The sequence below is a fragment of the Pyrus communis genome, chromosome 5 (genome assembly GCF_963583255.1).
Source record: "Pyrus communis chromosome 5, drPyrComm1.1, whole genome shotgun sequence".
NCBI classification, from domain to species: Eukaryota; Viridiplantae; Streptophyta; class Magnoliopsida; order Rosales; family Rosaceae; genus Pyrus; species Pyrus communis.
In genome coordinates this window covers 26,461,813-26,487,260 of record NC_084807.1, presented here as the reverse complement: position 1 = coordinate 26,487,260, position 25,448 = coordinate 26,461,813, and the positions used below count along the sequence as shown (strand labels likewise).

The 25,448-nt window shown below is 37.3% G+C and overlaps 4 protein-coding genes across 5 annotated transcripts; 2 read left to right on the top strand and 2 right to left on the bottom strand.

The window, feature by feature from the left end:
* Nucleotides 1-405: 405 nt before the first annotated feature.
* On the bottom strand, nt 406-3,941 carry LOC137734114 (peptidyl-prolyl cis-trans isomerase FKBP53-like). 2 transcript variants are annotated; one of them, XM_068473398.1, is made up of 11 exons: nt 3,858-3,941; nt 3,593-3,666; nt 3,217-3,452; nt 2,984-3,123; nt 2,240-2,585; nt 1,933-2,058; nt 1,257-1,536; nt 1,099-1,183; nt 974-1,015; nt 829-877; nt 406-712 (listed from the first exon to the last, which is right to left on the bottom strand). In XM_068473398.1, the coding sequence occupies exons 1-11, from the start codon at nt 3,868-3,870 to the stop codon at nt 634-636; spliced, it is 1,470 nt and encodes a 489-aa protein (XP_068329499.1). In that variant the 5' UTR covers nt 3,871-3,941; the 3' UTR covers nt 406-633. The 2 variants fall into 2 exon arrangements, with proteins under 2 accessions (XP_068329499.1, XP_068329500.1); XM_068473399.1 differs by having other exon boundaries at nt 1,257-1,521; nt 3,858-3,939.
* A 2,796-nt stretch (nt 3,942-6,737) lies between these two features.
* Nucleotides 6,738-12,208, top strand: LOC137734113 (uncharacterized). Its single transcript, XM_068473397.1, has 3 exons — nt 6,738-9,474; nt 11,190-11,814; nt 11,956-12,208. Exons 1-2 carry the CDS (start codon nt 7,151-7,153, stop codon nt 11,203-11,205), a joined length of 2,340 nt encoding a protein of 779 aa, XP_068329498.1. The 5' UTR covers nt 6,738-7,150; the 3' UTR covers nt 11,206-11,814; nt 11,956-12,208.
* A 3,893-nt stretch (nt 12,209-16,101) lies between these two features.
* LOC137734884 (hypersensitive-induced response protein 4) lies at nt 16,102-18,302 on the bottom strand. The gene is made up of 5 exons (XM_068474197.1): nt 18,012-18,302; nt 17,783-17,903; nt 17,625-17,716; nt 17,261-17,357; nt 16,102-16,721 (listed from the first exon to the last, which is right to left on the bottom strand). Exons 1-5 carry the CDS (start codon nt 18,204-18,206, stop codon nt 16,351-16,353), a joined length of 876 nt encoding a protein of 291 aa, XP_068330298.1. The 5' UTR covers nt 18,207-18,302; the 3' UTR covers nt 16,102-16,350.
* A 3,351-nt stretch (nt 18,303-21,653) lies between these two features.
* Nucleotides 21,654-22,433, top strand: LOC137734505 (uncharacterized). Its single transcript, XM_068473755.1, has 2 exons — nt 21,654-21,710; nt 21,834-22,433. The coding sequence occupies exons 1-2, from the start codon at nt 21,654-21,656 to the stop codon at nt 22,431-22,433; spliced, it is 657 nt and encodes a 218-aa protein (XP_068329856.1).
* The last annotated feature ends 3,015 nt before the right edge of the window (nt 22,434-25,448 follow it).

Here is a 25,448-nt window from a genome sequence, read left to right as displayed (position 1 = left end):
GTTGGGTGTTTTGACCTCGGATGTGGGGAATGCTTCTGTTTATTCAGATTAAGATATTTATTTGTTTTTCGGATTGATTGACTAGTTTTTAGTAAAAGCAATGCAAATGAATCCTTAAAAAAAAAAAGAATTTAAGTGCTTCTTACAAGAACACAACTGATTCTTTTTTCAGAAAACACTTTTAATCCTTTTAGAGTTTAATTTTTAATTTTTTATAGCAGAAAAAATGGAAGAGCGATGGCGGTGAGAAATGGGATTACTAGCATGTGAGGGAGAGAAAAAAAAGAGCAAAATTATATTGCCCGTGACATTTATTTTTGTTTTTGCCTTGTTGATAGGGTGGTTTTTCCATCCTCTTTTTATCAACAGAGATTTTTATTAAATAGGAAAGATTAATGAAAAGCGAAGATGAAGTGCAAAAATGTACAAATAAATTGGGGAAAATTTCGTCACTAAAAGTATTAATTTGAAGTTTTGATCAAAACCAGGTTCTTATGGAGAAATGAAGGAAAAAATAAGCTACATTATCCTTTAAGTCAAAATTGGATGCGGACGGAGCATCCCCACGGCTGATTTTCCGAGCAGAACACGAACTTCAAAGTTAGAGGCCGACGGAGCATCTCCACAGCTGAATCAATTCACATCGAGCAGCTCAACATCAAACACAAGCCATGAGTTTGGTGGTATTTTACCGGCATGTTTATTTCCATAACTGCATCCAAAGGAAACACAAAAATAAGCTTTGCGGAAATGGGAGAAAGGACAACAGCTCAACTGGTTTTAGGTCCCCCAGTTTCATGGGAAGATACGGTTATGATCATGGCATACCCCATTTCTGGTGGAATAGTGAGTCTTCTTTTGTCCCCGACACGCATACCTGGAGAAAGGTAGATCCGCATTAAAAGATGCAACGACTGCTTAGTATAAGTTGTAGATTAGATTTAAGAAAGATTTGAACATCTCAGAAAATTACCGTTAACCCCAACATCCCATCCTGCTATAACTTGTCCAAGACCTGCACAACCGGAAAAACAATGAGGCCACACTCATAGTGAAGTTGAGTTATTTCTTGATTCCTGTAAAATGGCATTAACGTACCTAAGCGAAACTTGAAAGGTGGCCCTCCCACATTGGAGTCAAATATGTTGCCATTCTTTAGCTTGCCAATGTACCGAACACTGACCTGAAAAACAAATATTAGCATCATGAATCCTTTAGAGGGTAAATGTAAACATGCTGAAAGGCTAAATCCTTGCCTTTTTTCCTGAAGAAGCTTTTTTGCCATCAGGTTTTCCCATAGCTAGCTCCTCGACAACCAATCCATTTGGAAAGGTTTTCCCCTTAGATCGCTTGCCACTGGTCTGCTCCAAAGCAGGTTCGTTCTGATCTTCCATGTTGCCAGCAGTTTCATCCGTGTCCGTCTTTATTTCACTCTCCTGGGCTTTCTTCTTCTTTTTCTTCTTCTTTTTCCCCTCGGTGAGATTGTCACCAGGAATAGAATTATTTTCGACGTCAGAGCTCCTGTGTATGAACATACTATTTTACCCAGTGTAAAAACAACAAAGCTGTATGAGAAATAATAGTGAACGACAAATCTAAGCCATTAGTGAAATTGTTATCGTGCCAACCATTCAACCTCTTGGGTACAAATTACTAATATGACTGGAATTCTTAGCAAAATATATATTAAGTTGGCCATAATATAATTTTAATTTATTATTAAATAAAAAAAGGCTCAAGTTTCGGACAGAAAAAGATTCATAAAGCCAACGTGTATTTGTTCTATTCCGCATTACTGAAGCCCGTTGCATTCAGATCCATCTTACAATCTATACATTAGAGGGGCAGGGGTAATTTCTCTGCATGTCTCAATGAAAACACAACATAAATGTACTATGTAAAATAACGAAAAGATGATGTAGCAGATCTCACTTCTTATTAGATAGCTTTTGCTCATGCTCTTGGCTCTTCAAAACCTCAGGTTGCTTTTCATTGTCATCAGCATTTACCTCCTTAGCTTGCTCTTTCAATTTCTTCTTCTTCTTATTTTTCTTTTCCCTGACATCATTTGAGGAAACACTTCAATAAATTCAAAAACTGAATATTTGGCGGGCACCACAGAACAAGACAATATAAACAAAGTTGTCAAATGATTGTTGATTATCAACTAAAGGCTTCAAGGAATAACCCAACCTAAAAACTGACAAACCTCTAACCACTGAAATGGTCAATTACTCACCCTTCTGGCTGACAATCTTGGTGAACATCTTCGACTTTCCTTTTTGACCCAACAGCCTCACCATCTTTCACTTTCTTCTTCTTGGTTTTCTCAGTAATTTTGTTATCCTTCTGTTCGGTTGCTGCTTCAGGCTTCTCAATATTGGTTTTCTGTTTAGTGGATACTGGAAAGCCATCTTCATCTTCACTCTCCAAAACAGTGACACCGGCATTTTTCTTGAAAACAATTTGATGCTGAGAATTTGTGTTCTTTTCAGAGTCATTCGATTGATTCTTTTTCACTTGTCGTTTGGACTGACTGTTTCCATGAGCAGGTTTCTCATCGTCCTCTATCTCCTCAATTACAACTAAGATTTAAGCCAAAGAAAACACCGAGTCAGGCACTACATAGCAGCATAATAATGAATAAATCACGGCTGAAAAAGTGACAATCATGAATAAATCACAGCTGCATTTACCAGCAGCGGAATACAACTTCATTAAACAAGACAACCATACTTAAGTATAACATAATGCCGAACAATGGTTTGGACTTTGGAGTACGCCAAAATATAAAGAAGATTAAGATCTAGCTGAAATTTAACAGCATGAAGTTAATCAAACTTTCAGCATGGAAAGGTTTACTATGTTTATGCTTTGTCTCATATCAGATCCAATATGAAAAACCAGTCACGAAATTCACGAAAGATCTATTCCAAGTAATCATAAAAAATACGTTTAATAGGTTTCCGATATGCCAATTTACCTCCACTATTGGGAACAGGCGAGGGCGGGTACATGTCAAAATCTTCGTCATCAATAAAATCAACATTATCATCATCATTATCGTATTCTGAAGACTCTGACTCTGACTCGGTCTCGGCAATATTCTCCCGAAAAGAATCCCTTTAATTGTTGTAGAGAGATAAAAATTACCGTTAAAAAGATAAAAATCTTACAAAAACAAACTCACAAAAAGTGAAATTAATGAGCACATACGATCTATAGTCATCTCCTTCATCTTCGCTCTCATCCACTTGGTAACCAGAGAGGTGGATGCTTCGGGTTCCAATCACCGAGAAGGTCACCAAACCATCAACCGGCTCAAATTCAAGATCCAAGGGGACCGATTCATTCTTATTTGGTAACAAAGAACACACAAAGACTGAAATGTAACTTCCAATGGAACACTGAACTATACACCTCTCCTTCGATTCACCGAGGCCTAAAGTCGCCTGATTTATCAACACAACGTCAACAAGAAAATTCACCATCCTACCACACCCAATTCGCAACGGTTTCTTAAAAAAACCAGAGTGCTCTAAGCAATCAACAGGTTCAGGAAAAAAAAAAAAAAAAAATTAAGGAAAATTACCTGAGTAATGTGAAGCTTTCCTTCGAATTCATCCGATTGATACCCAAACGATCTGCCTGGTTTTATTTCAATTCCTACAATTTAACATTCAACCAAAAATAAATAAATAATTTCTCAAAGTTCCCCAGACTATCAAACCTTTCGGTTTTCCGAGAAATCGTAGAATTTTCGCTCTATTTTCATCCGAATTCAATAAATATTGTGAACAATTACTGCATCAAAAATAAATGAAATTAAATAATTATTGATGAGAGAGAAGACTGACCCCAGAATACCATCGCTCCGGTATCGTTGGCTCGCACAGCGACGCTCCGAGCCAAAACCCTGGCAAAAGCCTCACGCAGCTCTTAAAACCCTAATTCTCGCCTCGAGTTTGGATTACTTGCTGTAGCACGGTTATTGTATGCAACAGGTACTATAATAACCACGTGGCGTGAGTAGGCTTCACGCGCGAAATTAACATTTAGGATAAAGTACAAAAAACTACCTCAACTATTGGGGTCACGACAGTTTCATACCTCATCTTTTAAAATTGACAATGTCATATCACATCTTACGAATTTGTGACAATGTCATACTTCCGTCAATTTTTCTGTTAGTTTTTCTGTTAAGTGCTGACGTGGCAAAAGACAGAGACCACTCACTAATCCAGTTGGATTAAAAAATAATTAAATATATTTTTAATAATTGAATATTAAAAAAATTAGGAATAAAAAAACAAAACAAAACAAAAAAATTTCCTAGGGTGCGGGGACCTTTCGCCTCTCCTTCTTCTTCTCCTTCTCCTCCTTCTTTTGGGGTTTTTTTTTTTTTTTTTTTTTTTGGGTTGCAGTTTCCATTTTTTTTTTTCCTCCTCCTCTTCTTCCTCCTTCTTCTTCTTCTTCGGTTCTTCCTCCTTCTCAAGGGGGGCGGGTGGGGTTGGGTTTCCCAATTTTTTTTTTTTCCCTCCTCCTTCTTCTTCGGTTCTTCCTCCTTCTCCTGAGGGCGGGTGGGGTTGGGTTTTCAAATTTTTTTTTTTTTTAATTTTTAATTTTACTTTTATTTATTATTTTAATTTTTTGATTTTTTGATTTTTTTTTTTTAATATTTAATTTTTTATACTTTACCCTAACATTTAAACCCCAACGCAACCGAAGGCTTTTGTCTTTTTCTTGTTTTTGGTGTTTGGGTTGATTTGGTGAAAAGATAAAGGAAAGGGAAATGTAATGGATTGAGAAATGGGCCCAGTACGCCCAAATTTGACGAAATGTGCGGGCTTTGAAAGTGGGCTCCCTCTGAGCCCATTTGCACACTTTTGGGCCGGTGGTTTTATTGGGCTGGTGATCGAGTACAATTTGGTGGACAAATTATTATAAACTACATCAATCGAAGGGAAAGATGAAGAGTTTGAATTTGGGATAGAATAAGTTTAAGAGGAAGTCCTAATTATCAGGGCAATTCAGCATTTGTAAAGATGAATTATATTAGCTAAATAATGTGAAAATGATGCTACATAACAAGATTGTTTTTTCTTTTGATGATGTGATATTCTAAAATATTCTGCTATGACGAGAAAGAATTTAAGCTTAGCATAATGTATTAACCGATTGGCTAATCCATATATTCATATTACAAAACTAGCATTTATTCTTACAATTATCTAGCCTAATAAGTTTGGAAGAAATTTTGGTTGTAGGCGACTTTTGTAATCGTCTTGGCTCAAAAAATTTGAAAGATTTAAATTAAAGTTATCCCCTAATGACATTTATCTTTACATGTAAGTCAGAGGTAACATAGTTAACTCATTTAGCTAGTTTGAAAACTAGTTATTATGAATAGCTCATGGCTTAGTCCAAAATCTAGCAGTTCAATGTGTAAGATATGAAGAGATTTTTCAGTGTGCCAGAAACACATCTAAGTACACTAAATGTCATAATACAAATAGTTGGATACAAAAAAATTCTGCCACTTATATTATGACACCGAACATACTCGACCGTGTCTCTGGTACATTCCCCAACCTTCTATTTTGAAAATTTGAAATGGACCTTAGATCTAAAATTATGTGATATGTAGAAAGCTTTAGGTTGGATAGATCATAGCACCCATATGCTTTAGGTGAAGATGCCATCTCCTCTTCCTCGAATAATTAAGGATACTTTTTTGACTTTTCACATCCACATATACCTAATGCAGTCATACACACACATATATATGTTTTATCTTTGTATAAAATCATTACCACTTTTTTAAATATCATAATAAACAAATGTTTTTATGTTCATGAACTTCTCCTTTGATTTTTTTTGGTAATTTTACTGCAATTTATTCTCTTTTTTTATAATAAAAAATCATTCCATAATAATAATTAAACATAAAGTAGTGTTTATGGGTCACACTTGTAACCACTCCACCAAACTTTCAAGCATGATGATAACATCATAAAATCAAATAGCTATAACTGGTTCCAACTTTTAAACTTATACATGCATGGTTAATCGACAATCATATTGCATTTGCTACATTTCTTTAAAATTTAATTCCCTTTATGCTAATTTTGGAGATAGAAACAAATGCCTAATTTAATGAAAAACTTAAGGATACAGGTTATGGTCTTTATATATTAATTCAAAATAAAAATATACAAAGTACTAAGCTTGTTTTGAAATTTATTTAAAATAATTGAAAGCACTTTAAAAAAAAAAAAGTTTTTGAATTCCAAATCACTTAAAGTGCTTCCTACAAGAAACACTAATTATGTGTTTTTTTAAATATTCATTTGCATAAAGATTAATACCAAAAATATTTTCATAAAAAAATGCTTTAACAATTTCAAAATATTTCCAAACAAATCATAAATCAACAATGTATCGCTTTAATAAAAAACAAAAGTCATTTTGAGGTCAAGAAAATTTCCAATCAAGAAGCATAGAAAGTAATATTTGAAATTCCAAAACAAAGAAAACACTAAGAAATTCCGAGCACTTTTAGACATTGACAAAACCGAAGAACTATATAAAACTTGCAAGTCTTGGACAAAAATTCTCACAAACAAGAAAAAATGGAAAGAAAAAACAAAAAAAACAGAAAAAATATTTGTTGGTCAGAAGAATAAATAGAGAAAAAAAAAAAAAAACTTTGTATTTTTCATCATGTCGAATAAAATTCTCTCTCTCCTCTCTATGTTTTTCTTTCTCTGGAGTCAGCAGAGTCTGCACTATATGTATGTCTCCGTTACTCCTTCATTTCTGTTGTGTGATGAAGGTGCAGTTGAGCAGTTTTGCAGCTGAGTCTTTGAGAATTTCACAAACCTTCCACCATTAAAGCCCACTTCAAAAGCTTCAAGCTCCCATCTTTTCCTACTCTTTCACTCGCCTAGATCGCCATGGCAATGGACCTCTGCTTCAATCCGAACCCGAACCCAAAACCCAATTCGTCATCTCCTTCACTTTCCGGCTAAATGCCCCGAACCCACCACCGTGAGAGACCAATCACTTAAAAGCTTGGTTCTTTCACTGAAAACCCATCACTTCACTTACTGAGTCACTCGCACTCTCCAATTTCGACTCGTTTGCTTCAATGGCGTCCACAAACTCAACCCCAACAGAACCATCTCTCTCGCCGGACGACATAGCCGCCAGGGCCCTCAACCGGCGATTCGAAAGCCTGGTAACTGTTCGAACAAAGGCCATAAAGGGGAAAGGAGCTTGGTACTGGGCTCACTTGGAGCCCGTTCTCGTTTGCGCCCCCAACTCCAACATCCCCAAGGCCGTCAAGCTCAAGTGCTCACTCTGCGATGCCGTCTTCTCCGCCTCCAACCCCTCCAGAACCGCCTCAGAGCATCTCAAACGGGGTACCTGCCCGAATTTCACCTCTGTTTTGAGACCCAATTCATCGGCGGCGGTATCTCCGGTTCCGATATCTTCTTTGCCTTCTCCGTCGTCTCACAATCACAGAAAGCGGAGCTCTCAAATGGGTACTAGTCCTTCTCCTATTTCTCAAGCTCCTCCGCACATTAGTCCTAGTCCGATACAGGTTCACTCTTTAGCTATGATCGAGTCTTCCCGCTTCGGCGGTGACCATAATTTCTCACAGTCTCCAAACCCTGTTGGGATTGCGAGAAGTACGAGGCTGGATCAGCACCATTTGGTTTTATCTGGTGGGAAGGAGGATTTGGGTGCTTTGGCAATGTTAGAAAATAGTGTGAAGAAACTTAAGAGTCCCAAAGCTTCGCCTGGTGCCACTCTTAGTAAGGAGCAGATTGATTCTGCACTCCAACTACTGTCTGAGTGGTTCTATGAGTCATGTGGGTCCGTCTCATTTTCGAGCCTCGAGCATCCCAAGTTCAGGGCTTTCCTTAGCCAGGTGGGCTTGCCTGCATTGCTGCAGCGTGAGCTTTCTGGTGCTCGACTTGATGCTAAGTTTGATGAGGTGAAAGCTGAGTCTGAAGCTAGGATTAGAGATGCAATGTTTTTCCAAGTTGCTTCTGATGGGTGGAAAAGCGGGGATTCTTGTGGGGAAGAGAATGTTGTTAAGTTCACGGTTAATCTTCCGAATGGGATTAGTATTTTCCAGAAGGTGGTGTTTACTGGCGGGTCAGTTTCTTCAAAATATGCAGAGGAGGTGTTGTGGGATTCAGTTACTGGAGTATGTGGGAATGCTGTGCAGCGTTGTGTGGGGATCGTTGCAGACAAATATAAGGCCAAGGCATTGAGGAACTTGGAGACTCAGAACCATTGGATGGTGAATGTCTCCTGTCAGCTTCAGGGGTTCATGTCTTTGATTAAGGATTTTAACAAAGAGCTTCCACTGTTTAGGGTTGTCATTGAAAATTGCTTAAAGGTTGCGAATTTTGTAAATAGCAACTCTGACGTTAGGCATGCTTTCGAGAAGTGCAAGATACAAGAGCTTGAGTATGCTGGGTTGCTCCAAGTTCCTTCGCCCAAATGTGATACTTCAAAGAACTTTGCACCTATCTACGCAATGCTGGAGGATATATTGAGTTGTGCCCGCATACTCCAAATGGTCGTCTTGGTTGATTTTTATAAGGCGATATGTCTGGAGGATCCAATTGCCAGGGAAGTTGCAGGGATGATTCAAACTGAAGGATTTTGGAATGAATTAGAGGCCGTTTATTCACTTGTTAAGATGATCAGAGGGATGACTCAGGAGATTGAGGCTGAGAGGCCATTAATTGGGCAATGTCTACCACTTTGGGAAGAATTGAGAACAAAAGTAAAGGATTGGTGTGCCAAGTTCAACATTGTTGAAGGACCTGTTGAGGAAATAGTTGAAAAACGATTCAGAAAGAACTACCACCCAGCATGGTCGGCTGCATTTATCCTTGACCCGATATACTTGATGAGGGACACTAGTGGAAAGTACCTTCCACCATTCAAGTGCTTGACACACGAGCAGGAGAAGGATGTAGATAAGCTCATTACCAGGTTGGTTTCCAGAGAAGAAGCTCATGTTGCATTGATGGAGCTCATGAAATGGAGAACAGAAGGAATGGACCCACTTTATGCTCAGGCGGTGCAGGTTAAACAGCGAGATCCTGTAACTGGAAAGATGAAAATGGCAAACCCGCAGAGCAGCAGACTTGTGTGGGAAACTTGTCTAAGTGAGCTAAAGACATTGGGGAGGGTTGCAGTGAGACTGATCTTCCTCCATGCAACCTCATGTGGATTTAAGTGCAATTGGTCTTTCATGAGATGGATTCGTGTACATAGGCACTCAAGGGTAGGCCTGGAAAGGGCACAGAAGATGATATTTATTGCAGCTCATGCCAAACTTGAGAGAAGGGATCTTTCTAGTGAGGAAGAAAAGGAAGCAGAGCTGTTTGGGACTGCAGACGTTGAGGATGACATGATGACTGAGGTCTTTTCCGATGCACCCACAGTGTAATGTTTTTCTTTTTGACTCCTCTAGGATTCTGTAACTCTAGGATTTATTGAATTCTTTCCTCTCTTTTTATTTTTTCTTCTATATACTTCACATCTAGGTAAAAGATTTCAGTGTTATTGCTCGAAGGGAAGGTTAATGTGAAGGAATTTTGAACATTGTATTACTGAAACTGGCATATCTTCATGATTCTAATGAAATAGTCAATCTCTTGCCAAAACGTGATTGTGGGTTTCTTCGGTTTGTACTTTGTAAACAAGAAGCCCTTTGATCTTTATAATCATAAAAGTGGTCCGGGGATTGAATATAAAATTGTAACATTTTTCAAGAGTAGTTTGAGATATATGTTTCTTTATGTTTGATATGGTGTCCTGCAAAATCCAGTTTCTCTTCATTGTCTTGAAAAAAAATGTGCTTCATCATATTTCCATTGTTGATATCAGTTATTGATTGTTGTTTTCTTCTTGAGTATGAGATATTTTATTTGGATAAGTCCTCCTATGTAACATCGTCCATTTTACTGCATCTAGTTTAGCTCATGACGTAAAATATAAAGAATTGGATGGTCATGTATGACTGGTGTGAAAATTTTGGTTTTTTATTCTTCTGGACTATTTTTTGAATTAATGATGCTTATAGTGGTATTAGTGTTCAAATAAGTATGCAAGATGTCCAACATAATGACATGAAAACAAATTGGACAGTGAATGGACATATAAAAATGTTAGATTGTCTCAGAAGAGGAAAGAAGTATAGTAAAACATCAAAATAGGAGCTCTATTGTTGAAGTGATGCCTATATGTTGCAGTAGTAATGTGGATTAGAGTGACCGTGAGGAATGACGTTCTGAATCATTGAAAGATGAATACCAAACCAATTGGCCACTTGATGGCTCATTACAACTAGCCTTTTCTCTTCCCCTATTGTTCAACTTATAATTTTTGTTTACGCTATTTTTCATTCCCCAAAGTGTAACCGCTCTGGTTGAAGTGCCCGCCAGGACACTACATGCGGACCACTGCTAGTTTTCTGTACTTATAAGCAAATAGGAAGACACTGTTCCACTTCTTATTGGACAAGATATGTATAGGGCATTGTATATCTGTTGGATATGCAGTCACACTCTCAATTAATATTGGCTTCTATGCTAAGTGTGCTTGAACACAAAATGAAGTGCCATGCTGAACAACATATTGTTTAGACAAGTAGATACGCAGCAATTCCGTTTCTGGTGCCCTAAGATCTCGAATAGACATGTGCGCATACACTTCATACATGGAATTGATGCTCATGACCAAGATTGAGTATGTTGTACAACCTGTACAAATTAGCACTGAATGGCCTCAGTATCTTGTCATGATTTAATTTCTTGGGTAGGACTCTTAGAAAGTGGCAATACCAATATGTTTATGTTTTTAGTCTTTTAACCATTTAACTTATTCTCTACGTGTTTTCCATATAACCTGAAATGTATAACTATCCTACGAAGGACTCCTTTTTCTTTTTTATTTTTTGGGAAATTATAGTTTATACCAAATTAGGAACACCTATTTGGGCCTATGATGGAAATATCTGTCAAAGCTTAATGTTTGGAACGAGTAATGGTGTGTTCTAATTTAAGCGTAGAACTTCTTGTATTTGCTTGAGAAATGAAATCACCAAAGGACACGAATGGCATTTGTTTGAAATGTTTGACACTTCCTTTCTGCTGCAGGATAGGGTTTTCCTGAATGGGTTGGGTGGATGGCAAAACCAGGCTTGAGTCATCACACGGGTCAAACCTTGTAAGAACACAAGAGCGAATCTTTGTAGCCAAAGACACACTTCTCACTGATTGAACCAGGCATATCTGCTGGTATTTCAGTTTCTGAAATTGAAGAGCCTACCACGGGAAGTGGAAGTCCATTTCAGTGCTTTAGTTGTCATGGTCAACGAAAAGGAAGGTATAAGGGGCCTTATTTTCCATCATTCCTCTCTCTCTCTCTATCTCTCCCTGTTGTATGTCTGTCTCTCTATCTTTACTCTCTCTCTCTATTTGTGCGTTTATTGTTTTAGATTTTAGCTTAAGATTATTTCCAATCATCTTTGGTAACTTGTGCTTTAAACATTCCCTGTCTTGTGACATTTTAGTCTCCAACTGGGCCCTTACGAACTTTGTTTTTGGAGGATGAAAATTTGCAGTCCGCACAGTTATCAGATAGGCCTTCCATGATTGCTAAAAAGTCTTGAGCAAAATGGAAGCAAGGAGGGGATGTGCATAATATGACTGAAAGGGATATTGCAACGAACTTGAACTGAATCTGCATGTAATTTGGCTTAGTAATATTGAGCATAAGTAGGTTGGTGATTCCTTTACTTGTGATTCACATGCTTAATCTCCAAGCCCCTTTCAACATTGGCTCCACCTAAAATCCCAACTTTTTGAAAATTTCATGAGTGTCTGAAGCTCTTAACCAAGTGCCACACCTTTCTTTGTGCAGGCTGAGAAATGAAACGGGTTATGTGCATCACGTGTAAACGGATTTCATTAGTGGTTCAACCGGCGAGAAAGACCTTAGCCTTGTGGCAATTGCTCTAAGATGGGAGAATGCGTATGTGGTATTCACTGTATATATGCACATAATATATTTGTTTGCAGAATTCTGAAAATTCGGATTCAGGAAACTCAGTTCGTGGCCGTAGCAGGTGATACATTCAAATTTAATTCTCTTTTTTTTTTTCCCTGAGTAATGTGCAAGAACGATACAGTATGAAAAATGGGACCCAAAAAAAAAAAAAAAGGAAAAAAAAAAAAAGGACAAAGTGGCATATGAAGTCACTAGTTGAGTTGGCCATAGTTTTAGTATCTTATAACAGCACTTCCAAATTTTGGAGAATTATTACACTTTCTGGTGCACCTTCAAATCATACTCAGTTGAGTTTTCAATAAACCATACCAATCATAACCCCCTCTTGCCATAGAAACCCAATATGGTAACTTGACTGAGCAGTAGACTGAAAAAAAAATACCAAGTGGGTTTGTGGATGAAGAAAAAAAATTCGGGTAGAGCTCCCCCACTATGTTATTCGCAAGTCACCTCTCACAAAAACATGAAACCTCTTATATTTTGTTCCCACCCGGTGTGAGAGTTCCCTAGTCAAACAGCTCTGCCAAAGTTCAAAGTTTTCACTTTTGAGTTAAGTGTAGTTAGTGGTGGAGTAAGAATTTGTTACTTTTTCTTTCTACCTTTGATTTCATTTGTTACTGAATTTGGTGACGGCATAGGGGGTCCTGTCGGCAGGGGGAGGCAAAATACTGACTACTCACCAACTAGAAGGGAAAGGGAAAGCCTAAGCCTTTATTTAGAATTGTATGGTATAGGAGGATGGATTCATTGTTCACTCTCCACTCATGTTGTTGTTAAAGAGAAAGTAGATATGATGATTAGTATAGGACAACACTCTTTTCTACAAGAATCTTCACACTTTCAATGCTCCTCCATAATTAGCTTTCTTCCTTTTTATCATCTCTCATCTCCCTCTTTTTTTTCTTCTTGATTGTTTTTGAATTTTGAAGCCTTATGTCCGTCATTTTTCTTGAGTACCTACAAATGTTCAGTGTCGATATGTATTTACCTGTTCCTCAGCCACTGAGTTTGAGCAGGTAGACCGAATTCAACAATCAAATGTGTTGACAGTGAATGAATGTAAGTACTCGAGAAAAATTGCATATCTAAGCACATGAATTGACATGATATAAAATTAATTTTGGTATGTATTTCTTGTTTGTGGCCCTCCTTTGTATGTTTTGGTGACTTTAGTTTTATGAGGTAAAATGGAAACATTTTTTCTTTGTATTCCGCCAATAATTGAGCAAGTTGACACAGGAAAGTGTCATGATAATGTATGGGTAATGATTAGATATGGATTTATGCAGAAGTATATACATCATTTTTCAATCCAACTAATCTTCAAGTTTTTGCACATGGTTGGTAAAAATAAAAAATAAAAAGCGATCTCAAGTCAACAAGGCTTCCTGTTTTGTGAGGGTCGTGAGGGGAGACATTTATCTTATGCAGTTTTGTTTTTGCTTTACAAAGAGGCTATTTTCACGATTCGAACTCGTAACTTTTCGGTCACAAATGAACAACCTTTCAATTTGTGCCAAGGCTAAAAGTAAAGGTTAAATTGGGTATTTGATGGTGGGGTAGGGAAATGAATAATATATATGTACCACCTGCCTTTGTGTTTTTTGGTATTCTACGGTTTGTCTTTCTATGATTTCATTCCACATGAACTTCAACCATATGTATGATGTGTCATTATGACAGAGATAGTACTCTAATCAATATTTTTCGCAAAGTTTTTGTATCTGTAACCACTAACCCCACACCTAAAAGTTGTGGAGGCGTTTTTGTTCGCCATCCTCGAGTGGTGGTATCATCCTATTTTTAATCATTTGATGAGTTTAAATTTTGAAATCTATACAAATTTCGAAAATTTAACTCATTCAACAGTGATAAATAGGGTGGTGAACATTACCATCATTTAAGGGTGGTGAATAAAAAGATTCCCAAAAGTTGTGGTCCTTGAGTTTTGATTTTAATGACTATGAACCTATCCACTTTATTAGAGTAGCGAAATGGTACCTACAAGTGATTGGGAGTTATTGATGTATAGCAAACATGCATGTGACTTGAATTGTTGACGCATACATATCAGAACTCACATACATTAACGGCTCACAACCACTAGCACACATGGAGCCTAGCATTTTGAAAATGATTGGATGTGCATAAGGACTCACTAGTAGTCTTACTAGGCTCTTGCTATTTCTTTCCCATTGTATCCTAATTTGTGCACTTTTGTCCCTTTTTCGTTTGACTTTGTTACAAGAGGCATCCCTCCAGGAAGGTTTCTCCTACCAAGTGGCTAAATTGGAAAGAGATTATTTCTTTTAAGTGAAAACTTTTTTGTTATTCTTGTTTGAAAACCCAAAATCTAACCACAAATTTGAATTTAACAACATCAAATAAAAAAAATGTTATTTGATCATCGGATCGAATAAATTGAAGATAATCAAATGACATAAATTAAAAAGAAGTGGCCTAAATATAAGGGTAAGATAACTAAGACTGTCCCTTCTTTTGAGAAAATGTTATGATTATCGAGAGCACGAGTTACAGGTTGTATTATTTTTCATGTTATAATAAATTTGGACATAGTTGATATCTCTCATTTTAAGTATTAATTAAATTTACATATTATAACTTGAGAAAAATAATAACGTCACGTGACCGCATTTCAAACATGTTGTATAATTGCTCGACACGTTGAGCCTTAAAAGTTAGAAAAATCCATCCTACCAGACTCACCTGTGTCATTATAATTTATTGTCATTAAGTAAATACCAGAAACGAAGAAAACAAATTAAGTGCACTCCCATCAAATCAAAATCTCCAATTATCTAATCTCAGCCTAATGGTCATCATACAATATCATTACCAAAAATCCTCCCCTAAATATTCCCTTCATTTTTATGATTACATTTTTGTACGATGCAAAGTTGGCCACCTAAAACGTATTATTTTACTTTATGTTTTTTACTAATTGGTCCACGTTTAACGGTAACGCTTTTTATAATTAGTAGGTTGATTAAGTATTAAACTTTAGGTTAACTTTTTCTTTGCTTATGGCCTGCCCTACGACACAACATTTGTGTGGAGCCAAAATATAATGTTTTAGGTCGAGTAAGGTCTACAAGATAGAATAGGGCCGTCGTATTTCTAATGCTAGTATGCCACCCATTTGTTCTACACAATTCCATCTTTGAATTTTGTGCTATATATCATTACATTCCATACCAATTACCAATTGCCAAGCATAGTATCTGTGCTCCTGCATGTGATCAAATATCTTATTAGATACGGTAAGTTTTTACCCGTGTTTCTCAGGTTCAAAATTACCTTGTTCTTTAAATTTTTGTAATAGTTTCAATTAAAAAAATAATAAATAAAAAAAATAAAAAAAACCTTTGCGGGAGTTTCAATGAATTTGTCACACTGTTGAGTGATGCTACCAATCAGTTCATGTTATCACATGTATTTTTAATACAATATTGCTCATAATATATCAATATTTTTGTGCAACATATAATAAAACGTAGATTCATAACGCCGTAACGTGACATTTGAGAATCACTCCAAATAATTTACCCTACATCTCCATAAAAACAATTCATGATAAATATTGGATTTGGGCCTTCGGGTGCGACTTGAGACCCATCCGAATCAAATGAGCTAGTCCAGACTACAATGGACCATTGTTCCCGTGGGCCCATGACAAAGCCCACTTTGTTAACTCATGACAGAAACCGAAACGTGGTCGAAATCAATAATTAAGAACAAATAACCATTAGGATCCTCTCCGGATGTTTTTGGTGAATATCTTAGGAATCCGTAACTCATGTCCGTTCATCGTACATTATACTGTTAAGTTTCTATCACGTATTTTTTATGTTTATTTTTAAATAAAAATATTTAAAATAATTTCTAATCGCTGAATGTATAATAAATGAACACAATTCACGAATCCCCGAATCCTCACAAAGAGGATCCGGACTTAACAAATAACAATCCCTAATAACATTCATTCAAAATAATAGCTTTATTCAGACCTATATATATTGGGCTGTATTACTATTTCTTTATATACACACAGAGTCGACATGGTGCAAGCATATACCATGTTCTTCATTCCAAAAGAAATGCAAACAAAATTAAACGAATCGGATTGCATAAACTATATCTTATGTAACAACCCTAACCTGTTCGTGTCATCTCAAATTCGATAAAAAAAAGGGTATTGTGACCAAGAAATTATCCAAACGAGCGTATTTACTCGGCGTTGAGCTGAGCACTGGATGCCTCCATTAGTCCGTTGCGTATTTGATCACCGATGTCCCTAACGTGTCCCGGACCGTGGGGTATAAAAACTGTAGTGTTTTTCGACGAGTTCCCGAGGTCTTTGATTGTGTCAAAGTACTGAGTGATCATGATCAGATCCATCACCTCCTTTGACGAGGTGCCTTCCACCTTGCCTGAGAAATTCAAGATGTTCTCTCTCAATCCATCGGTGATTGCCTGCCTCTGCCTGGCAACACCAACTCCGCCAAGGTACTTGGCCTCGGCTTCAGCTTCTGCCCTTTTCACCTGAAGCACCTTCTCTGCTTCTCCTTTGTATACATTGGCTAGCTGGAGCCTTTGAGCTGCAGTGCAGATGCTCCATTATTTAGTAAATTTACAAGCCATAAACATATATAAAGACTGCAAACTACTGATCAGTGTGCGAAATTCAACATTTCGAGATAACCAGGAATATATGATAAATAAGTTCAGCTTCTAAGATGACCTCGAGTCTAGGAATCTAGGAGAAAATGTTCCAAATGTTAAGAAAAGCAACGTTTGTTCGCTCTAACATATAAAGTACTTTCACGAAGCAAACTCAAATTAATTTACAGCTTAACATAACAGCAGAATCTAAACATTATGAGGCCAGATACGTCATAAGAATATCTTGTCAGAATGTCGCTAGTATCATACACTTCTGTACAAAAATCAGAAGAGACGCAACTGAGTAAACCATAGCACATAACCATTCCAAAATGTTTGTTCTCAAAACCTGGGGCTAACCGAGACTCATGTTCCAACAATGTACTAACTCCCAAAACATGTGTTTTCCTACCGCAACTACAAGCACAAACAATTGCATGTGTAAAATCAGGGAACGAATCAGAGAAAATTGTACCTGCATTGATCTCATTCATTGCCTTGCGAACAGAGGCATCAGGTATAATGTCAACCATCAGTATGTGCTCTATGCTGTATCCATATCCTCTCATAACCTGATCAGCAATTTCAGCATACAAAGTAAGAAATCATGTAAAACAAAACATTTCTTGTTATACAAGTTTCAGATAGAAGGAAACATAACAATAAACAACAAAATTTCGCTCAAAACAAACAGCTGAGAAGCAATCACAACAATCCAATTGAACTCAAACTCATTCAATTCAAAGCATTGCAACGATAAAATAGTAACAATCATGCATCCTACCGTCAAAACGATCACGAATACAGTAAACACTTCAACAAATCATTTCATATGTTACCTTCTCAAGCTCCTCCAACACGGCTTTAGCAACCTCACCCTTCTGCTCAAAGAGCTCGTCCAGCGTCATTCTCGGAACCAGAGCTCGAACCACTACACAATTCAATTCAATTATTCGCGTAAAAATTAAAAACCCAATTAGCCAATATAGGAAAATACCATCAAAGACATAAGCTTGAATCTGCTCTTTGGGGTTTTGCAGCTCATAAAACGCATCATCAGCATTCTCTTTCACCACCCTGTATTGAATTGAGCAGACCAATTGCACAAACACATTATCCTGCCCAAAATTGCACAAAATTTCAATCGAAACACCAACAAAAAATTTACAATTTACTCAAAATTCTTGCTTGTGCTGTATGAATTTCACAGAGATGATAAGAATTACCTTGGTTTTGGTCTCGATGCGGACGTCGAGAGAGGCGATCCTGGTGGAGAGGATGCCGGCGACCCATTGACCGACCAACGGGTTCAGGAGGTGGAAACCGGGTTCGGCGAGCCTCTCGAAACGGCCCCACCTCTCCAAGATGCCTATGCTCGCTTGGTCTATGCAGCTACAGAAGAAGCAGCACGAATTGCCCATCTGGAATGGATTGGACTGGACTGTGCAGGTTCTTGGGTTTGACGACGGACGACGACCGCCGAGGACTATTTATACGGTTAGGGAAGAGAGACCGACTTCTGTACGATTGGGCTTTTTGGATAAGAGAGTATTTATCCGTAGAGAATAGTATATTGGGCTGAACTTAGAGTTAAACCCATGTAAATGGATTTTGGGCTTCAATCATCTAACAAGAAGTTCTAGTGGGCTTCAATCATCTAACAAGAAGTTCTTGGAAACAAATCAATGATTTAATTTTTTTTTCTTTTCTTTAAAGCAGATCAGTTGGTGGCTTCGTTACGAAAGTTCATCTTTTTAGGGGCCGGAAATACTTACAAAGTCATTTCAATTGTGGCTTGTCCACTATCGTGCAATCCATCAGTGCTAGGAGTTGATTCCAAGACTGTTGTGTGGAATACAGGCTTGGAATTCGTCTTTAACTACTGGGTCACCGATTAAAATCAATGATTTATTTAAGGGTTTCAAATCACCATGCACCTCCACGGTGCATTCGACCAAGCCACCCTCTCACCTCCACCCGCTGTGCATATGATATTTAACCCCAAAAAAAAAAAAAATTCAGACCTTAGGCGTCAAAATGGAGGCAGAGAAGAGAGAAAAAAAAATGAAGTTGCGGGTACTGAGATTTAAGGTGGAAGAGAACGATTCTGACGTGGGCGCCGGTGAGGGGGAGGCCGGCGCCACTGAGCATATAATGTATAAATCACACGTTACATATTATATATGTTAGTTTGATATACATTGTTGGTTCGTTTCTTAATAATTTTAAACTTTTAGAGTTTAGTAGTTGTCTACCATGATATCATAATTATGGTTCCACAAATTTTTAAATTCAAAACCGATACTTGTTCTCGTGTGTCGTGAATCGATCAGTCTCTCCAAATAGAAAACCACACGGACTCGAAATGCGTATGCATGCATACTTTGTACATGAACTTACAAGAGATAAACATTGCAAATATGCGTATATAGAAGATCCCTTCATACTCCACAGTCCCTAGACGTGTTGGAATACATGTATTTACAAGAACATTATACGCGTAAAGTGTTCTTGTAATCTTTTTTCTTTCTCATTTTTCGAACTTTTAAGATTGAGAAGCAAAGAGTCAAAGACAATGAAGTAGACATGGTAAAATTTTGAAGGTACCACACATTTAATGTCCCCTTCCAAGATTGCACAAAGCCAACCAAAAAACCTTCGACCCACACCTTGTTTCCACCATGCTTCCCCGTTGCTTGTTGGAGTGGGATTCTGTCATTTTCAATTTGTCCTAATTTTCTTTTCTCTCATTTTATTTTAATGGTCACGATTATACTACGTCAATATCTTGTGTTGATTTTTTTACACAAAGAGAGACACATAAAAAAATGAGAGATGAAGATAAGAAAGGGGAGGGAATCATACTCATTTCCCACGACTTTTTTACACAAAGAGAGACATAAAAAAATGAGAGAGGAAGATAAGAAAGGGGAGGAAATTTAGAAGGGAGGGAATCGTACTCATTTCCCATCACTGTCTGATCAACACTCCCAGTTTCTCATTACATGCTCCATATTATGTCCTACACGAGCTTCTAGCCATAAATTATACGTTATAACTGAAATTCCATTCTATTGTGTTATTATTTTACTCAAATGATGTGTATATTTGTTTTGAATTAATATACTGTAAGAGTGAAACATATTAACTATATCATTCATTCATATTATAAAACGTATATAAAACAAAATAATACACTGTGCAACAAGTGTTCCCGATACACCTATAAGTTTCATTTTCCTAAAAGCCAATGATAAAAACGACAACAACAATTAAAAAATTAGGTCAAATTGGTTCGACCACACATACGTATTCGTTCATGCATCGTCTCTGTCGTCTGATCACTCTACCAGAACTGGACAGAGGATGGAGCATCTTACAGACTTACACTGCAAGAGATGGACCACGAGACATGAAAATTTATGTGTTGCGTTGCTCTGTTATGAATGTGCTTGTTTGGGAAACAACTTGATCGGATCCAGATCTGTGTTGTCATTTCTGGAGGCAAGGACGAGGCCTCTTGCGTTATATATTTATGATTAATTAACCACATATTTGTTTATATGTGCTAATAATATTAAGTTTAGAAAATTCATTTTCAAAGCACCTCTAATACCATAGCAAAACGATTAAAAAATGCATAAATTAATAAATTAAGTTAAACTGGAAAACCTTTGGTCAATAATATATGTAGCTCGTACGTATGTACACCCCGTACACAACAAGACTGCATGTGTCTATGTAGTGGAGTCTAGATCCTCTTTGGATTTGTATATATGTTTGGAGCTTAAGAATTCGGAGACCAACTAGACTATTAGTTTGTGTGAGGTGGGCTAATGGAATGAACTATAACAAGGATTGCATAATCAAAATGAGTGGACTGGATCTCCGAATTCATCGGTTCCAAATACAAAGATCCGAAAATAATCCCAATTATGCGTAGTGTACAAGTTGATAGCTAAAAAATGTTAAATTAAACTCAAGATTAATTTGCAAATTGAGGACTGCCAAACTTGTTGGTTTTCTACCTCGGATAACATGGGGCTCTCCTCCTCCTATATATTATATGTAATATTCAACTTATGTTGTCTCTAAGATATAAGGCATCACAGCTAATCAGTGATTATTTGGAGACAAATAATTGGCATCGTGCAAGTTTAATTTTATATTTGGTATCAAATATTAAGATACTTCCTCTAAAAGTATTAAGATGTTTAATTAAACGTTAATGAGTTGCCTCCTGGAAACTCATCTAATTATTTAATAATTAACTAAGCAAGCTCTATATATTTCAACCGGGAAGATTAAGTATCCGATTCCTAAGATCCTATTCATATCTTGTTAATAGTTTCCCTTTTCTCTTTCAGTTTATTAAGCAAGCGGAAAATTTGATAGTTTATTTCCTACATTTCGTAACTTTTTTCAAATTATACTAAAAGGCGAGGGTCATACCTTACAGTGAATTTATAAGCACTTATGCTTGAAAGTAACTAATTTACATTTTATCGGAAAAAAAGTGTGTAACACTAAATAACTAATGCACGTACACTAACATGGTTTAGCCCTAGTTTTTCCAGACAAACTAGTACTAAAAGGACAACAATTTTATATATAATCCTACTATCCTAGTTGGTACTTGTTAAATTTTGATTTAAACATCTTCTAACATGGCCAGTTGGATTGCCACTGTCCGTAATAAGAAAGCATTCCGGGCAGTGCCCCCTATATATGTCAGTCCTTCCACGCTGTTCCCTATATATGCCAGTCCTTCCATGTTCTATCCAAAGCAAACTTGAAGCTAAACGTTGAGATTTGAGAGAAAAAGAAAGCTAGAGATTTATTCACAATTACATTTTCAAAGAACAAACATGGCTTGCTGGTCTGCTGAGAATGCCACAAAAGCCTACCTCAAAGCCCTAAAAATGGTGGGTATCCTTTCATAATTTTTTTTCTCCAATCACTTAACGGTTTTGTTTAATTCATGCTTGATTTTTCTGTTTAATTTGGTCGTTTCTAACTAGCTGGTTTTTTGTTTTGTTTTAATTCAGGGCCAGAAGGGAAACGAGCCAGATGTGATCGAGTTCATTTCAGCCCTAGCAGCAGGCAACAATGCGCAGCTAATGGTTGTTGCGTGCGCTGGAGCTGCCGACTCCAATACCCTAGCCCTTGCTGTGGCTGCTCAACAAACTGGCAGCAGAGTTGTATGCATTCTTCGCGGTAACGAAGAATTACACTTGTCTGAGAAAATCCTCGGCGTCAACGTTTGTCACGTTGAGTTTGTTATTGGAGAAGCTCAAAATCTTCTTTTAAATTACTACAAGGAGGCGGATTTCGTGCTCATCGATTGCAACCTCAAGAACCACGAGGCAGTTCTTAGAGCGGTGCAGATGGGGAGGAAGCAAAACGGAGCTATTGTTGTGGGGCATAACGCTTTCGGAAAAGGGTCGTGGAGGTCCGGCGGATCAAGGACTCAGTTGTTGCCCATCGGAGGAGGGTTGCTGGTGACAAGAATTGCAGCAGAAAGTAATAATGCAAAAATGATTGGAAATAAGAACCATTGGGTTGTGAAGATTGATAAATGCACAGGTGAAGAGCATGTGTTTAGGGTTAGATCATCGTTTCCACATGGGAAAGGGATTGCAGCTTAGGGTTAATTAATTAATTAAGAGAAGATTAAGTTTTCCTTCTATTAATTGCTTCTCTCAAACAACAAATGAAGCAATATTAGAATATTAGACATTGTTAGTTATTTTTGGGAGTTTTGGAGATTCTTATATATATGTAATATCTGAAATGTATATATCAAGTGATGTTACATGTAATAGTTACATATATTATGATTATTAATAGATGATTAATTAAATTTAAAGTTGTAAATCTTCAAAACACATTCTCTAAACATTGTGAATTAATAGCTTGAAAATATCAGTTGGCCCATGCAGATTTTGTCCCAACTCCCCTCGATGTATATCCATTTTTCCCATCACCTTCTTACGAATCTTAGCCGCACGGTTTCCTTATTATCTTGTGGTTTTCTTGGAATCCAATCACGCGAAGAGTTGAAAGAAAAAATTCCTGACAAGTGACAAGTGGTTCGATTCTCCAAACAATCTCCATCTTTATCATTGATATTTTGAATTATTTGAAGATAATATGTAAGAATGATATTTTTAGCTCTTTTGAAAGCAGTTTTAGCTCGACAAACAGCCTACGTCTTAATTGCCTAGATGTGACGAAACCGTTTGGTCAAGAATTAAAAAGCAGTTTCTCTTCTTCTTTTTTCTCAGGCTACCCTCCTGGTTCGCTCTTTTCCCATCACTGTTGCCATGTACATAGATTTGTTAACTAATTTTTGGTGCCCCTCAACGATCGCCACGTTCGCCCTGCCTCAAGGCCGGCCCTACTAAAATACGTTTAGTTCTTTCAAAAGAAGTTTGAAACGGTCATATATATGACAAATATGTTCACTTACATAAGAAAAACTAGACAAATTAATAATAGTACATGTTATAATGCACAAGATAGATTAAAATTGTGTACCTGGTTGGCCTAGTTCCTTAATTAGTTATCCCTGGAGTTTGCTAGGGAAACATATTGATCGGATCTGAATCTTTCTGTTGGATTTCTGAGGACAAAAACAGGTTGCAAGGGCTAGCCTCCAGCCTTGTGATAATATTTGCATCCACTTCTAGCCAACACAAATTCTCTAACTCTATTTCTGTCGTCATAATTTACTTATCATAACAAGCTTCTTCAAATTTATTATTTTTATATGTAATATAGGGAAATTTACTACTAGAAAGGTGGTTAATTCAAATTCATTGGCTTCCTTCATAACTTTTGTCTTTCAAGGTTGTTACTCTCGTTGGGGCGGGGTTTTCCTTAGAAGACTTAGGGCGTGCCTAATTTGACCTCAACATAGGTTGTTACTCTCGTTGCAGTGGGGTCGTCCTTACTAACATGAGCATTTAAAGAGTGCTTAATTTGACCTTAATATAGAATGTGATGATGCATCTCTCACCCATTTAAATTATCTTCCTTACAACCAATCATGTAATTAATTACATGCTCACACTACAAGGTTCGGTGTTTCGGTGACAAAATCTGGTTGTGGTTTGCTTTCGTTTGCGGGTTTGTAATTGTAGAATTATCAAAGAGACGGGCCGTATGGCCCACTTCCAACAACACTGATATTGTTCCCAACTTGGTAATTACCACATGCACAATCTGTCAGGTGTGGGGTTTTATCATAAAATGTCTCAATGTTAGTTAGAATGGGGTTAGGATATTTAAACTATTACTTATCTTTTACTACGACCGATGCGAGATTCAACATGCCCCCTCACGTGGGACCCAATTAGGGGTTACATATGGGAGATCCACACATCAGCAACCACATGGAGCTAAGGGGACTCACCCTACACGCGGGGCCAAGGGGACCCACCCATCACGTGGCAGTACATTATGGGCTCGCTTCCTAGCTTTGATACCATGTAAAATTATCAGAGAGACGGGTCATACGGCCCACTTCCAACAACACCGATATTGTCCATAACTTGGTAATTACCACTTGCACAATCCGTCAGGTGTGGGGTTTTATCACAAAAGGTCTCAGTGTTAGTTAGAATGGGGTTAAGATATTTAAACTATTACTTATCTTTTACTACGACCGATGTGGAATTCAACAGTAATTTTTGTGCTCCTATGCCTTGATCAAATTGACCACTCGGTCTTGTTCTCTGCGTTTGGAGGGATAGGGATTAGAGTGTAATTTTCGTTTGTTTGTTTTGTTTGTTTGCTTATTGGGCTGGCTTTTGTGTTTCTCAATTTCTCCAATATGTTTTGGGTTATTTTGCCTTTCCTTGGGTTGGCATGGAACCTTTTTCTGCTTAAAAAATGTTACTTCTCGAAAGTGTGAAAAAAGCGCACTTTGGAAGCTGAACTGTGGGATTATTTATGGGTTATGCAGCTTCTTCAAGCCCAAAAACTACAGCTACCTTGGGTCTGAAGCCCATATAGTTCTATGGACACTAGGGTGTCTAGGGTGAGAATCCAAAGTTTAAAGTATGAACAATTTGGTAATTAAATAGTAATAAAAGCCTAATCATAGTTACCTAGATAATCTGCCACACCTTTAGCCAGACAAATTAATTTAATTAAATTTACTGACATAATAATGTCCCTATATGATAGTTCATGTGCAAGAAACTTATAATTTAGCCCCTCTTTGTTGACATGTTAAAGTGGGTTTACATTTCATTTGAAGGAAGATTGCCTCTGAATTATTTGCAACACCAAATTCACAACAATCCTTACTTTCTCAATGATTTGGAGACAGACAGATCCTTCAAACTGATCTCCTGATTTGCAGGCCAATAGATCACCGCCGATGAAAGTAATCAAAAAACAAATATGCAATCAAACTATGTGATTAAATAAGTAAATCCCTGTCAATAAGGGTTGATTATGTTGGAAAGGGCGTGCTTGCGGTTAACTCTCAATCCATGTTCACTCCGTGCTGCCAGCAATTCTCGTTAGTGTGTGATTTGTAAATTTCTGCGTAAATCCATATTGATAGCAGCTAACAGTTAGGTGTCACACGTAAGTCTTTCCAGCTTGAGTTTGTGGGTATGTTCTAACTTGAATGTGATAGTAGCCAATCT